Here is a 15390-nt window from a genome sequence, read left to right on the forward strand (position 1 = left end):
ACTCAAAAACCTTCTTTCCACATCTTGAGCTGAGCTCAGTGGTACTACTTTACATATATCGAGTGGTTCGTGTACCCGAGCGACAAAGGGAGGGGGGTGTAGGAGAGTTGATGTTTCAATTGACGGAATAAGCACGCGGGTCTGAGGGCTAGAACTGCTGCTAGGACAGGTCTTATGAAATGTATTGATTAAAAATCCCAAGACTTGCTAGCTATGTAGGTGGGCGGGGTTAGGGTTGTTGCTCCTTGCCTTGCTTGTAGTTGGGCTTGAAGGATACAGGAGAGTCTCGTCAATTTCAATAGGTAGGTTCTGGTTTTTGGGCCTTGACTTGTGATGCTGATGAATAAGCCTATTGGGGACCCGGGGCAGGTATAGGTGTTCTTTCTATTGACAATAGCATCTGACTACATGTACATAGCACTCGTTAATTGCAGGTGAAAACATCGACTCTTATTGGCCTCGGCTGGTGTCCGAATCATGGCATATACTCGCATACATACAAACACAACACGGGGGTCAAGTGCTTTATCTGATAATTATATAACTGTGGCTAGTATAGATTCGAGCGATAGGTAGCCCTCAAAGAAATACAGTCTCCATTCGATAGATCAGGCCATATATTGCAGTCGAAGCATACCTAAGCAGGAATACATGCAGTTGGGCCGAACGGCAGGCGTCGTACGTCTTGGATATAAAACGGACGCGTATATTTCCCTCACCATCTCGGAATCTTGTTCGTGGTGGAGATTGATATATGCGGGAAGTCAACTGGCCGCTGAGGAATTGCTCAAAAGGCCAGGAACCCGAAACCCGCGCTTTGAGGCCGGCCGAGGAAGGCTTCTAGCGGCGGGACGTTATTGTAGGTGGGGGCCGTGGTTCCCCTTCTATGGAAGGTCCTGTGGTTAGGTATATATCATTGAAGTGCCTTTTGAGGTATAGATTCAATGCACAGCCTGGTCGTGCTATGAAAGGGCTGTGTTATAACTATATACACATACTTATCTATTGTCTAAGTTGAGGATCGGTTGCGCTGCTGTCACCCGCAATACTTATTCATCACGAAATGAACACTGGAAATATTTAAAGCTAATTGAATTAAATCAAAACAAGGCAATGTTATCAAGACGATATGATATGATCAAGGTTTAGATTATCATTAACTGCATCGACCAAGAACCAAGACAATCTAGTTACAAGATACAAACGAAAATGTCTATAAAAAGAGCGTAATTGGACCCACTCAATGGGCCAAGCCATTTCTACACCCATATATCACTTCATGAAATTACATCGGAAAACCTCACGCCTACTGCCTCCACCCCTCAGTACGACCTCCTATACCCGTCCAGCGGTAGCACATACCCCGGCGGCGGCCCCGGCGGCCTCAACGGCGGCTGAATCACCAGTCCTGGTGGACTGGGCGGACTCTGCGGACTCTGCGGACTCGGTGGACTCTGAGGGCTCGGGGGGCTCGGCGGCACCTCATACACCGGGCCCGGCATCGGCGGCACCTGTACCTCGATCGCCGGCCCAGGCGCCGGCGGCCGTATCGGTACTTCCATCACAGGGGGTGCGCCGCCTGAGTTGTAGGGACTCTGGTATCCGAATGGCGGGCCGGGGGACATCAGCGGCGGAGGCAGCTGCGGGGCTTCGGGGTTGTATGGGACGGAGAGAATGGGAGAGTCGGGGGGGCTGTCGGATCGGTGTTTGCGCCAGAGGAAGAATAGGAGCATGCCCATGAGTGCTGCGCCGAAGATACTCCCGACGGCGACACCGCCGATGGCCCCACGGGAGAGGTTGTCGGGTGTGGGAGGGAAGAGAGCGGGGGTGCCGGTTGGGGTGGGGGTCGCGGTTGGAGTTGGGGTTTGTGTGGGGGTTGGGGTGGAGGTGGAGGTGGGACGGGTGGTGTAGATGAAGGTGGGAGGGGCGGGGAGGAGCTGGAAGAGCTGGAGGATGATGGGGAGGACCTGGAGGAAGAAGAGGAAGGAGTAGGAGGAGAAGAAGAAGAAGAAGAAGTAGAAGAAGAAGAAAAAGAAGAAGTAGAAGAAGAAGAAGAAGAAGAAGAAGAAGAAGAAGAAGAGCGGGTGAGTGAAAGAGTTGAAGATGTTATTGGACTGCCGTAGATTATTGACGAGTAATCAGAGGAAGAAGACAAATCGAAAGTGGAAGTGTAATATACAGGCACAGAATAGGTTGTGGGCAAAAAGCTGAACGATGAGGAAGAAGAAATTAAGTTGCCAGAGCTGGAAGAGCTATCATATATTGGCAAGCCGGTGGTGGTGGAGGTTAACGATGAGATAATTGAGGGTGTAGGAGTAGGACCTTGAGAGATGGGATAACTGGGTGACTCGATGCAGCCCGAAGAAGGCAATTCTGTACTGGGGGAATATGTTGGTTTGGAAATCACACTGGATGATGGGAAAGTGATATAAATGAGGGAAGATGCCGCAGAAGATGCAATCGTTGATGAGATTGAAGGGACATAGGTTAAGCAGTCTGAGGTATAAAGAGAGCTGCTCGTCGAGGGGAAGGTAGATGAGTATGTTGAAGGAGGAGGAGGGGGTGGGGGAGGGAGGAAAGAAGGATATGAATTGGCTGTGCAAGAACAGGTCGCGGCAGCATCTTTTGTAGCTGTTGTCGTTGTAGTGACTGTGACAGTTACAGTGACGGGTGGGGGACTATTTACAGTGCTGAAAGTTAATAAACATCATGGAATTAAAAAAATAGATAAAACAGTTGATCTCTTACCAGTAGAGGCACCAGTCGCTCTCCGCCCCATGTTTGTAGCAAGGCCTAGCCTCGGATCCCATAATGCCTAAACAACGGATTTGAAGACTTAGTATCATATCAATGAATTTAGATTGAAGCTCAAATGCTAATGAAATATGGGCACAGGGCTTTCCGGGTGTGATTCCAGACGATTTAAACAATCCAGGACCTTTGAACATGTGAAGATAATCTACATGTATCATCGATGTGGCAAAAGAAATCTCAACGAGAGATGGGCAACTTACAGATGAGATCGATGAGTCCGCAGCAATGATCTTCGACTCTCCAATTGATCAAAGGATGATATTTCAGCGTCGATGGCTGTGGGAAGGACCTGCACTTAAGAGCGATGGTGTATCTGTCAGGGAGAGACTGCGACGTTGACTGACTTGGCCGAAAAATTCTTTCAAGCAATAGAGAATAGACGCACGATATATAAATCCGTACCTGAATCCAAAGTGGCCCAGTGCCCTGACAGCTACCCTAGTAAACCTTGCATTCGAGTTACCAGGTTTGAAAGGTAAGATAGGTGGACCATGAGCTCAGGGTATGCTCCTCCGGAACTCGTTTGACGAATCGGATAGAAACAGTCGAACGAGGTTGTATGATACGCATGGTGCTGGCAGGAAAAAAAAAAAAAAAAGGATGAATCCTTCAGCTCCGAGATTGACCTTGTCAAGAGTTCCTACTGGATATTGTCTAGAGTGTTGTAAGGGCATAAGCACAAACAGGTAGTCTGGTAGGCACTCAACGGATTTATACAACTAGCGATAATAAACTTTGACTTAGTTTGTTCCTTGCAAGGCCTAGGAATATCCATGAGATAGAGAGATCCCAACAAGGTGGATCTGACAGGCCCGAACAACGCCAAATTTATATCTCAAGATGAGAACGGCCGGTATGTTTCAACCGAAAGTCAATACTGAAATATCCTCGAGATCCTGTAATGATACATGACGTCCTGCTCCCACGTGTACGTACATACATACATGCAACTTTGAGGCTCCTGGCCAGAGATGTAACCGTCCTCTATGACAATGTCAATGTATCCAACCACGTATTTGAGTGCTGCACCGGTCAGGTTAGAGGTTCTGGGGTGACAAGGGACTGCAAGTTTCACAACTCGAAGATGACTAGTATCCTGGGAAGAACGCCCAGCCGCCATTCTATTGGCTGCCTTATCAAGGCGCGCCTGGTCAATCAGATGGATCCTTTCCTACACACAATCAACCACCAATCTCATAGCAAAGACCAGCGGCTCATGCAGAGTTAACATGTCATTACAAAAATCAATACCAGACCCGAGGTCTTCAATTATGCCAGTTGGCAGAGCAGAACCCCTTACATGTTTCGTGAGCAATTTGTAGCTTAATTACATTCATCTTGATGGGTCGACGTCAAGTACCAGAAGTCACCAAGATAAAACCCCACTCCACCTGATCAGCGGAGAAAAAAAAGAAGAAGCGGAATGGAAAACAAGGCTCCTAGCCTGTTCAATACGTAGAGACGTACAGAAGAACTCCTGCGCTGTATTCCAAGCGAGGCGCTCTCGGATGACAAAAAGCTTGAGACAAACTAGAGTAAAGTACATGAGCTATCCCATAAACCGTCGATTGCTGATACCCCTCTTGGGAGACCGAAAGCCACAACACAATTGGGTAAGAGATCAGCAAAGACTACAAGACCCATTTGTTACCACTCGGAGGAAAGCGCTATCTAGATCTAGAGAGTACCGCAAGATTTGGAGCCATCCTTCTTCCCCTCTTCGTCCTTGGTTTTTGAAACCAACCTCCACTTTCCTACGTGGCAACCGTCCCCACACACCAAAACTCACCCCCCATCATGGCTTCAATGCAATATTTGGACCCTCAGGGCCGACTACTCCGCCAAATAGACTCGCTGGTTTTAGAAGCCTCAGGTCTATACCACCTCGACGCCGACTTGGGTAACACCTCGTTAAGCGCCGATACAGAAAACACCCTGAGCGGCATCGTCCTCAAAGATCTGCATACAAGCAGATTCAACAAGCCGCTAATCCTACTCCTACTGACAAGCCTCGGGCAACAAGCCAAACTCGCCACCGCAGTCTCCAAAATAGGAGACGAACTCGCCCTCTTGAGAAAGGAGATCACGGCCCCCAAAGCTGCGCCTCCCACCTCAAACCCCCGCATCATCCAGAAGTTGGACGCCCTAATCGGCAAAGCCAACACACCCACACCAACCCCCCAGGCCCCCCACAGGCCTACCCCGCCCGCCAAGCCTGCCCTACCAAGGGCAACCCCCACACACGCTCAGGTGGTTCGCTCCGCCCCCAACCCACCCAATACCCCCAGCAAGAAGACTGCCAAAACAGCCCAGGCATCGGCCCCAGGATCCTCCCCGAAGGAGAAGGCCCTACCAGCAGCCCACCGCCGCTTCTTTGCTACAAGGATAACCCCTAGCCCCATCACCGACGCCGAAAAGCTATCGGCAACCCTCCCTCGCCTCTTCGGCCTAGCTCTGGCCCGAAACAACCAAACCGCTCCGGTGACTTCCCTCTCCGTCACTATCAACCCCAGAGGCACCGTCTCTGTCACAGCCCCCCCTACCGTCCCATCAACGGTCTACGCACCCTTCTTCGAGGCCCTCACCACCATCCTCAACGTAGAGGTGGCCACCCCCGAGAACCCCTTCACTACCTTTCGCCCCGCCCCCACCAACGTCGACCTCGCCATCCATGGCGTCCCCCTTTACGAACTCCCCAACCAGGAGTGCCTTGAGGAGATTCTGCCCTCCGCTCTGAGGCTCGCCGTTGGGATCACCCCTGCCGCCGTCCGGTTCCCAAACACGGACGAATCCTCCCGCTGCGCCAAGGCCACCACCTCAGTCGTCGTCTCTGTAACGGCAGATGAGGCAGCGACCATTGGCACTACTATCCGTCTCTTCTCCCGCCCCAGACGCTGCAACGTCATGGGGCGAGCGTCCACCTCCACTCAATGCAGGAATTGCTGCAAACTCGGTCACGCCACCCAAGGATGCAGGTCCCCCACCGCCTGCCCCCTGTGCACCCTCCCCCACAAACTTCAGGATCACCGCTGCTCAGTCCCCTCATGCAAAGGGGCATCAGCGCCCCTTGAAAACTGCTGCGAAATCTCCCCCGCCAAGTGCGTCAACTGCAGCGGGGCCCACCGCTCCTTCACCCCCTCCTGCCCTAGCAGGAAACCCACCACCACCGCCAACCCCCCCTCAACCCACACCGCTATGGACATCTCACAAGAAGACGTAGCGCCCGCACCTCTCCGCAACTTTCTTGGGATGCCAATTACGGCCCCCCTCAACCCTCCCCTCTCCTCCCAACCCAGCCTCCGCTAAGAGGCTCATATCTCCGTCCTCCCCCCACTTTTCTTGACACCGGCTCTTCCTCACGGGGAGGAACTCCCTTTCGATATTACACTGCCTTCGACTCGGGACCCTGAACTATCACGGGCGGTACGGCTGTTTTTCGCCATTTTGTTACTCTCTTCTCTCCTTCTTTTCCTTTTGTCGACTTGTAGTGGGGGGGGTCTCCTCGGGCAGACCGGGCGGTCAGTATAGGGGATAGGTGTTGTTCACGCCATAGCTTAGGCTCCATGCGATATTCTTGTACCTAGAAATAAATGAAACTATGATCTAAAAAAAAAAAAAAACCGCAAGATTTGGAGCGTTGCACCCGTGCGTTAGAGAAGATCCTGGTATGTAAAAAGCACCAATTTTTGCTTGAACTGTGAGAGAAACTTACCAGGATCTTATTTAACACCCGGGTGCAACGCTCCAACTTTTGCGGTATGTAACTACCCCGCTTGGATGCGCATATTTACTCTAGCGCAATCTAAAGAATAATATTATATATATTCACTGCTGTTATAACAACACCATCCTTCAATCGCAAATTTGTCTAAGATCACATTGGGTTCGAACTTCTAGTTGCCTCTATCTAAGCAGAAGCTGGGGAAAGGCAAAGATGCCCAATTTCATAGATCCACTGCGTTCATTTAAGCGGAGGGCCAAAAGTTTGTTATCCTTGCGTTCTAACCAATCATCCACACTCGATATCCCAACTGCAAGCGAGCGTCCAAGATCAGCTGTTCCTCCAGGGACTACTAATACTACTACTAGTAATACTACCTTACAGAGTTCAACTTCTCCTATACAGCAAACCCCCAGCGCACCCGTTATCACTCCCCAGCCTACGTTACAAGAACCACTGGGCTCAACGGATCCTGTCCAGAGAGTCTCCGGTGCATCTGTCGTATCCCTAGTCACGCCCCATTCTGATCCCTCTTTCTTAACTCGCCCAAATCCTTCAAGCCAGCCAACACCATCTTCGACAGCGTCCCAAGAAGAGCTTGTCAGTACTCTGTGGAATGAGGCTGTAGAAAATTGAGCGCAGAGGATCGAGAATATTTCAAGACATCTGGCAATCACAAACTCTGCACGCTGGAGCGATTTATTGAAGAAACCAAGGCGAAAAGAGACGAGTTTAAAAAGAAGCAATGGAAATGCACTAGCTATGCCGATAACATCTTACTTCAGCTGGATAAACTTGCAAAAGTCGGCGATGTCTTGGTGAAGCAGAGTCCCAGCATTGTGGCTATGCCATGGACTGGTTTTCGATTCCTTTTGCAGGCAAGCGATCATAGACTTTCAAATAAGTACCCGAGTGGTGGACTCGTTTTCTCTTGTAGGTCCCTTTGAATAATATCGAGATTCTCGAGAACATTCTGCTTGCCCTTGAATATATCACGCATACACTAAGTCGGTGTGCTATCTATGAACGTCTCTACCTGAAGCCTTCAAATCAGACACTTTCCGCGCGCAACCTTCGAGCCGCGCTACCAGATCTATACGCTGCAATTTTGACTTATCTATCTGAGTCAAAGAAACATTTCACCCAAAACCTTGCTGGTACTTTAAGTTCCTTGAGAATCAATATTCCCGATACTGACTACATATGTGTGATAAAGTGTGGGCTTTGCACAGTACATGGGATCCATATATATCAAGATTCAAGCCACTCATCGAAAGGATCAAGGAGGGGGAGGCAACCGTGGAATACAATGTCAATGCGGCGAGAGACCAAGGTACGATCGATATAACTCGCTAATTTTTTCTCGGATGACATTTACTAATGAGCATTTAACCCAACTTTAGGCCAAGTTACCATGAACGAGAAAAATGATCTTGGTGAGAAAACCTCAATGCGAGTTGATTAGCTAGGACGAATTTCAACTTACTTGATCTTTGTAGTTCAACAACAGGAAATGGAAAAACTACAAGAGATCCTTCAAGCAATGAAAATGCCACAGATAAAACAGGAGTTAGAAGATATGCGAAGGTGTATCGAAGAAAATTCAAAGGGTATTAAAAACTTCTTTTAGTTGGTTTAATAATGATGTTATAAGGCCGACGAGCTCATATTTTAGTAGATGCCGAACGCCAAGATATTTTGAAGTGGTTGTCGGAAGTGTACTTTGAGGATCACCATAATCTCATTAAGTCGAACCGCCACCCGGGCAGCGGCGAGTGGCTTTTCAAAAAGGGGGGAGTTTATCAGTTGGAAAGAGTGCACAGAGAGTTCTATTCTTTGGTTGCACGGTTTCCGTAAGTCCTTCTGATCGTTTACACATATGCATGTGTACACATCTTGACTGCTTTACTCCCCTTATAATTGGTGCTACCGTACTGCCGTAATGCTCACAGCCATCTCTACCCTTATGCTAACGAATATTCACAGCTGGTGCTGGTAAGACGAACTTAGTGTAAGTTTTCCAGATGCCTTTCGACTTACTCTGTAGTAAGAGGGTTACTTATCCCTTCGTTCTTCGCATAGGTCGGCAGTCATTGATCAATTCATTGCCACCCGACGGAAAATGGAAGCTGTTGCTCACTTCTACTGCAAATATGACCAAGATCCGTCGCAAATTATGAGGGCAATCGTCAAACAGCTATCGTCCGTAGAGCCCGGTTCAAAGCAGTCTCAGCCAGTCAAAAACATCTACAAAAAGCGCAAGGATGGCGGATTTACCTCTGGTCCTTTAACCATGGCAGAGAGTGAGAGTCTATTGATCGAAATGACAGCAAATTATGAATCAACATTCATCTGTATCGATGCACTGGATGAATGCGATAAAATACACGTGGAGATCTGTTAGATGCGCTACAAAGAATTTTTAAATAAATCGACTTGTCCTATCAAGATCTTCGTCGCTAGCCGGGATGACCAAGATATCGAGCTCCACCTCGATGGTCTGCCCAATGTTTATATACGACCAATAGATAACCATACAGATATCGATCGCTTCATAAGGGATGAAATAGATAGATTAGTGGATCGAAAAAAGATGATGTATGGTTTTTATGATCCTAAGCTCAAAACTACTATCGTAGAGAATATCATCAGCCACGCAGGCGGAATGTAATATACCAAGCTTGCCGGTTTAGAAGACTCGTGCTGACATGTTGGACTTAGGTTCCTCTGGGCCAGTTTGTAGATCCAAAGTTTGTGCCGCGAAAAAACGAAATCCGACCTCGAAAAGGCAATGGTCGAGATACCGGCAGGGCTAGACCAGACATTTAATGCGATCCTTCACAGGATTGACGCACAATTGGAGAGAAGTAGAACACGAGCAAGGAAGGCGTTAATGCTCATCCACGGTGCCCAAAGACCATTATCGTCAAAAGAGTTAATCCAAGCCCTTGATATGGATTCTAGAGGCGAAATTAGAGCTGGCGGTCTCACAACGGATACTATACTGGATGAATGCCAGAATTTTGTTGTCCTTGATCGGAAACTTGACGTTTTCCGCTTTGCCCACTTATCCGTCAACGATTTCGTAAAAGAGTTGTTCTTCGAGGGCGTCGCACATGCAAACATGGCAGAGATTTGCCTCGAATCTCTTCTTTGGCAGAAATGGCAGGTGGCACTTGTAAAATATGCTCTCCGGTATTGGGATGTTCATATCCGATCATCAAACACAAACAATCGAGAATATAGCTTGAAACTAATAAAGCTACAGAAAGACCTTTTACAACCAGGCAAAGACTCTGGTCATTTGTTGACTCATTGGCCAGTTTTAATTGCCACTTTGTCGGATATCGCCAAGCTTTCCTAGACCAGGAGATAGATACACCATGGGATGTCGCCTGCAGATACGGGCTGATCGATATGTATCTGCATTTTCTAGACCTGATAAGAAGCTCAAGCACTTTTAAAACAGATATTGAGCGTGGATTGTGCTTCGCGGCAGCTTTCGGTCACGAAAATATATCTCAACGACTTCTGATGATGCTCAACTTAGATGTCAACACAGATGGCGGGCTACCTGGGGGTAATAAACCACTCGGTTACACAACCTGGTATGGGCACGAGGCGATATTCAAAATGCTGTTAGCGAAGGAGGAGATCGATGTCAACTCCAAAAGTAGTGCTGGAGATACCGCACTCATTTTGACAGCAAAAGAAGGGCACGAGACAATTGCCAAGATGCTTCTCGAGAGGCAGGACATCGATGTCAACTGCAAAGGTGATTAAGGATATACCGCACTCATTTTGGCAGTAGAAGGAGAGCACGAGACGATTGTCAAAATGCTACTCGAGAGGGAAGACATCGATGTCAACTGCCAAAATGGTAGTGGGAATACCGCACTCATGTTGGTAGCTTGGTATGGGCACGGGGCGATTTTCAAGATGCTACTCGAGAGGGGGGACATCGATGTCAACTGCAAAGATGGTGATGGTGATACAGCCCTAAGCCGTGCGATATGAAATAGGCAAGCAAAAATCATAAGACTGTTACTTGCTAAGAACGACCTTATCATAGATGAGGACATCGATTTCGAATCGTCTACTGATTTGTCCCAATCAATAAAAGATGAGTTAGCTGCGAGGTGAATCCTCTGAGAAAATAATTCGCAGTGAAATAGAACTGACGTTCGCCCGACTAGAAGGTCCAATACAGCGAAGGGGTTCAAGGCAGTCGGCGTGGATTGCGTTCCGTCAGAGGGATCAGCTTTTTTGGTTGGGGAGACAGAAATGTAGGCACAGGGGAATGCCGGGTAAGCTGGTGTGCAGTGGATCTTGTGAGATGTTTTAAATTCGACACATAATACTGCGATGGAAGTAGTATTGCGGCCAAATCTTGACGGTTATTTGATGAAATTGTAGAGTATAGTAACCAATCTGAAGGTGCTTATGCATGATCATATATAAGGATTAACTAAACATCAACGCGAGAGTTTTCGGAGGTGAGAAGTGTGCCTTACAGTTGCAAGAAATCTTCCCTCAATATTGTAAATGTATAATTAATTTTCCAAGCGGCCGGATCCGTAGAAATCGATATTGTGATGTGATCGAGCTGCATGTAGGACTGGTGCATACATGGACTGAAGCCCGTTTTGAATAGTACCGGGGGTCAACCATAAATACCGAGAATCTGATAAGATAAACACACATATTTCACAGCAAGATTCCCTTATCAGATTCTTCGTATTTACCTTTAACGCCTGGTACAGGGTGTGATAAAGATGACTGAACTAATGATGGTTGAAGGGTGCGGTCACGTCCCTGTTAAGTACAAGCTGGATGCGTACGAGCCCCCTTTCCTACACTAGTGACTTGAGCATTACTTACTCCAACAGCCCGAAATACTCATGTAGCTATCGAGGCAAAACTAATTTCACAGCTTCCGCCTCAAAGCGTCAGCCATGCGCCAACAAAGCCCATTTACTTCTGTTCGTAAATAGATCAAGTGTCGAGGACTCTATTCCCAGACTCAAAATCTAAAAAAAATGCAATATGAGGGTGTTGCATATACCGAGTGATAATTTATGGTTACGAATCTTGCTTTTTGTTTTTTTGTTTAATTCATTACGAATCTTGCTGGCCATGGAAAGATTTCAGTTACATTAGAAGTATGATACCATCGTAACCTAATGATGTGCTAGACCACTTTCCCGACTTTACGATTATATTAAGACCTGTATCTGCTCACGTGCAGATTGCCCCTTACTCTAGACGGCCGACCCAGATGAGAACGGTACCGGTAGAAATGACCCGCGCATACGATTGCTACAAATAAGCTTCTCCAAGAATTTCGGCCTTGGTCCGGATAGCTTGATTTTTACCATTCTATCTTAAACTAGCTAACCGTCTAATCAAGGGATTGTTTCATCGCCAACTGAAATTAATATTATTTTCACATGCGTCAGCTAAGTACCTCCGATACCTATTCTTTAGTAGAGTTTAAGGAGTAATACCTGGTATATAATGATTCTTACCTCGCGACCTGACTAAAAAAAAAAAAAATGACCAAAGAAAGTACGTGATTGCCCGTGGATTGAGACGTCGTTGTTCAGCGATTAGCTAGAGCTTTAAACTTGCTCACCCTACCCTACTATACACTCATTTACCAACTGCCATCTATTAACTGCCTAGATATTGAAGGATATATTGAAGTCTTATTTGGCTGGGTTAATATCTCGGCTCAGTTGATCAGTTTGATGCATGGCCGAAGCATGCATGATACATGCCAAGAAACAGTAACCGTAGCGATAAAGGGTTTAGATGGCTTGCAGCTATAGAAAGGTCTAGGACTCTTGGTCTTCGAATTCAGTCCCGGGTATATATGGGTTTATAATTTACCAGCAAACAAATATGGGAGTGAGGCTAAGCTTGAAGTATGGTGAATAATATTTGAGCATTGAGTGCTACTCAATATGTTGTAAAGCCAATTCTATTGAACTTTTAATTTGATAGGAAACGGGCCGCCAGGGGAGGTGACAGTATTTTTAGATTGATTTAAAGTGTAGGGGCTCCGAGCTCACGAGTCAGATCAGGGGCTTATATAATTAGATGTACAGGTATCTACATGTACGCACATGACTCCTGCATGGAGAGAAATCTCTCCCTGGGTTTAACTTATTTTTTTATTGGATGACGCACAAGATGTAGGCACGTACATACATGTACATGTAGTAGTACTGAATACTAGTAGTGTAGCTGTTACCAATAGTATGGGAATGTAGAACACCAATCCATTGCAAGCTATCGAAGTTCAAAAAGCGCATGGCCTTCTATTGTTTGAGATCTCAGCCAACCCCGTATATGTTCAACATGTAGATGAATCTCATACGGATAACTCCAAATCCATCTTAACGTTTCATATATATCGCCAGCATCAAAAAGGAAAAAGATTCAAAATAGAAAAGGGTTAGTTGGGCGCGCACTGTCGGCACTTGCTAGCTAGTCCAGGTTTTAATAAACTAGAAACTGACATTACTGGCCTTAGGGGAGGCACACCTGTAGCCTCTCACTAAATAGCTCAATTTCCCCATCCCCGATATCGATCCGGACAACAGACCACAGCTCTCCACTACCCAATCTTTATGAAACTGTCATGGACTATGACTCACCAAGACCGCTTCGCCCTGCGCGAGCCGATAACAATTCCTTCGAATCCCTAAGGAAAGAGATATATGGAAGCCCAACCATAGAGGCTCTCAAGTCCTGGAAGCGTTGCTGGCATCTTTATTCTTTCACTACACGTCTACTTACATACTTCGTAGTACTTATGCTTATACTCCTCGGTGGTGTAATCGTTTTCTATTTGGAGTTCGGGAAACGAGAACATAAGGTCGTTTCAAAAGCGACAGCAGCCCAACCTACGAGGGTCTTCCAGTGGTGCTGTGATGGGGTCTTGGATATGCCATCTAAACATAAACCCGTTATATAGGGGATCCAAGAACTCAATGAGGGTCTAGGACTCGGAGAAGCACGCGTTGATGTTAGGAGTGGAGTCTGAACTTGGAAATGTAGTGGCTTCTTCCTATATTCGACATATATAGCTCCCTATATGTTATATGTAAAGTTACATTCTATGCAGTCCATACTTGTAGTCTGCTTTCCTATATGCTAATCATAAGCTAGTTTCAGCTTCACCGCTCGGACCTTTGTTTGATTGTTCTCAAGCCCTTTGGAAATGGATCCACACCAGCTACTTATGGCGAAATAATACCTGTGCCTTGAAAACTAATGTGATAGAAAAAGGGTTAATTGTAAAATATAATTAATTGATTCGTTTGTCTCCTGTGGCATATCATGGGCAATTGCTGCTCAGGCAGCTTGTGTTTTCTGGGATTGTAGCTTCTTCACACCCTGCTAATTTGAGGCGGAATAAAGGCATGATAATCGAAGGTTATACGGCTAGTACGTGATTCAGAGATATATCGGAGTCAATGGGGTTAAAACTAAAATTGATGACTAGAATTTGTTTTTTCTAACCACACAAAAATCTAAAATGCAAGCAACGCGACGTGAATTAAAGTTCGCAATTAGAAGAGCTAAAGGTCAAGATTGAAACAAAAGAGAAAAAAAAACAGTCACTACAGAGCGAGTGAGTAAAAATATCCATCCTGCCACAACCTAGCTACCAGGCTCCCCAGGTTGGACCGTGACTTGCAGCTCACTCAGTGCTTTCTCGATTGAACCCAATTTTTGGTAAGCCTTCCGAAGTTGAACACTAATCTTACTCTTTTCCTCCTTGAGTTTTGTCAATTGCACCATGTCACTTGCATCTTCATCCATCAAGAATATCAGCTCAGACTGCGGCTGAAGCTTCTTACAGAGCTCCTGAATTTTGGTTGATGTCTCTCTGGATTGGCACGATAAGATTGTAATCTCGTTGAAACAAGCTGTCCGCGCTCTTATGAGGAGAAGTGTCTCGTCTGTGGAGCTCCAACCCGGCTTCTCGTCGGTGGGTTTCATTTGAATTATTTGCGTGGGCGAGAGTATGGCGATGGTAGAAACAGTTGATAATACAAACAAGGCACAATAAAATAATGTGTTAGACAACCGAAAGAGAGCGCTGTGATTGTAATATCCGGCTATGAGCGCTGTGTGAACCTTCTTCTTATAAACACAAGAACGCCCACGGGTTTCTTATAAAGATAGTATGGGTCTTCTGGATGTTTGTCATGGCACAAATAACCTCAATTTCACAGGATCCTTTGAAACTGTCTACTAGAAAAAGGTGTACATGTATGGATAGAAGTTGGGTCATTGTACTGCTGCCACATCCTTCTGGTGAGCCAGAGGCATCACCAGACTGTCGTAAAAAAATCTTCATAGAATGCCTGCTCAAAGCCAGGTTTGTCGCCCGCGAACCAAAGTAGCAAATCACGTCCTAGCTTGGAATCCCAGGTGATAGCTTCCACCACCGATCACCTAGTCTGTATAAACACCGTCGTTCTGCCGCCTAGCCTAGGCTGGGTATCAAGAGTGTGGCTTTTACTCACAGATAACATTATTTTCTTATCAAGTAATTGATTGGTGCTCACCAGAATTCTGAGCCTCTGTAATAGAGTAATGGGCAGCATCACCGGACGAGGATATCGCCTAGCTCTAGCCATAAGTAGTTAGGCTGCTAGTGGCACAATCGAGTGATTGTTTATGATCGAGTGCTCTCATATGAAGGAGAGGTATTGTCAGTCAGCTACGTAGGTAGTGGCTACAGGCCCTGGTAGAGGTCTTATCAATCATTTCAACAATTTTGTCGTGCTCACGATTAAAACTCAAGTGCAAGTGTTCGGCAAGTCCATCTAAAAGGA

General features: G+C 46.6%; 5 protein-coding genes across 5 annotated transcripts; 3 read left to right on the forward strand and 2 right to left on the reverse strand.

The window, feature by feature from the left end:
- Positions 1-1322: 1322 nt before the first annotated feature.
- Positions 1323-3934, reverse strand: LAJ45_03528 (uncharacterized protein; the record flags this gene model as incomplete). The annotated part of the gene is made up of 7 exons (XM_046113114.1): positions 1323-2114; positions 2663-2678; positions 2749-2815; positions 3015-3103; positions 3200-3216; positions 3441-3533; positions 3755-3934. The coding sequence occupies 7 exons, from the start codon at positions 3932-3934 to the stop codon at positions 1323-1325; spliced, it is 1254 nt and encodes a 417-aa protein (XP_045973991.1).
- A 677-nt stretch (positions 3935-4611) lies between these two features.
- Positions 4612-6120, forward strand: LAJ45_03529 (uncharacterized protein; the record flags this gene model as incomplete). The annotated part of the gene is made up of 1 exon (XM_046113115.1): positions 4612-6120. The coding sequence occupies one exon, from the start codon at positions 4612-4614 to the stop codon at positions 6118-6120; it is 1509 nt and encodes a 502-aa protein (XP_045973992.1).
- Positions 6121-9326: 3206 nt separating this feature from the next.
- LAJ45_03531 (uncharacterized protein) lies at positions 9327-10318 on the forward strand (the record flags this gene model as incomplete). The annotated part of the gene is made up of 3 exons (XM_046113116.1): positions 9327-9730; positions 9804-9841; positions 9900-10318. The coding sequence occupies 3 exons, from the start codon at positions 9327-9329 to the stop codon at positions 10316-10318; spliced, it is 861 nt and encodes a 286-aa protein (XP_045973993.1).
- Positions 10319-10372: 54 nt separating this feature from the next.
- Positions 10373-10825, forward strand: LAJ45_03532 (uncharacterized protein; the record flags this gene model as incomplete). Its single annotated transcript, XM_046113117.1, has 3 exons — positions 10373-10523; positions 10608-10674; positions 10735-10825. The coding sequence occupies 3 exons, from the start codon at positions 10373-10375 to the stop codon at positions 10823-10825; spliced, it is 309 nt and encodes a 102-aa protein (XP_045973994.1).
- Positions 10826-14206: 3381 nt separating this feature from the next.
- LAJ45_03533 (uncharacterized protein) lies at positions 14207-14548 on the reverse strand (the record flags this gene model as incomplete). Its single annotated transcript, XM_046113118.1, has 1 exon — positions 14207-14548. The coding sequence occupies one exon, from the start codon at positions 14546-14548 to the stop codon at positions 14207-14209; it is 342 nt and encodes a 113-aa protein (XP_045973995.1).
- Positions 14549-15390: the final 842 nt, after the last annotated feature.

Source organism: Morchella importuna, assembly GCF_003444635.1.
Source record: "Morchella importuna strain M04M26 chromosome Unknown Morimp01GS007, whole genome shotgun sequence".
NCBI classification, from domain to species: domain Eukaryota; kingdom Fungi; phylum Ascomycota; class Pezizomycetes; order Pezizales; family Morchellaceae; genus Morchella; species Morchella importuna.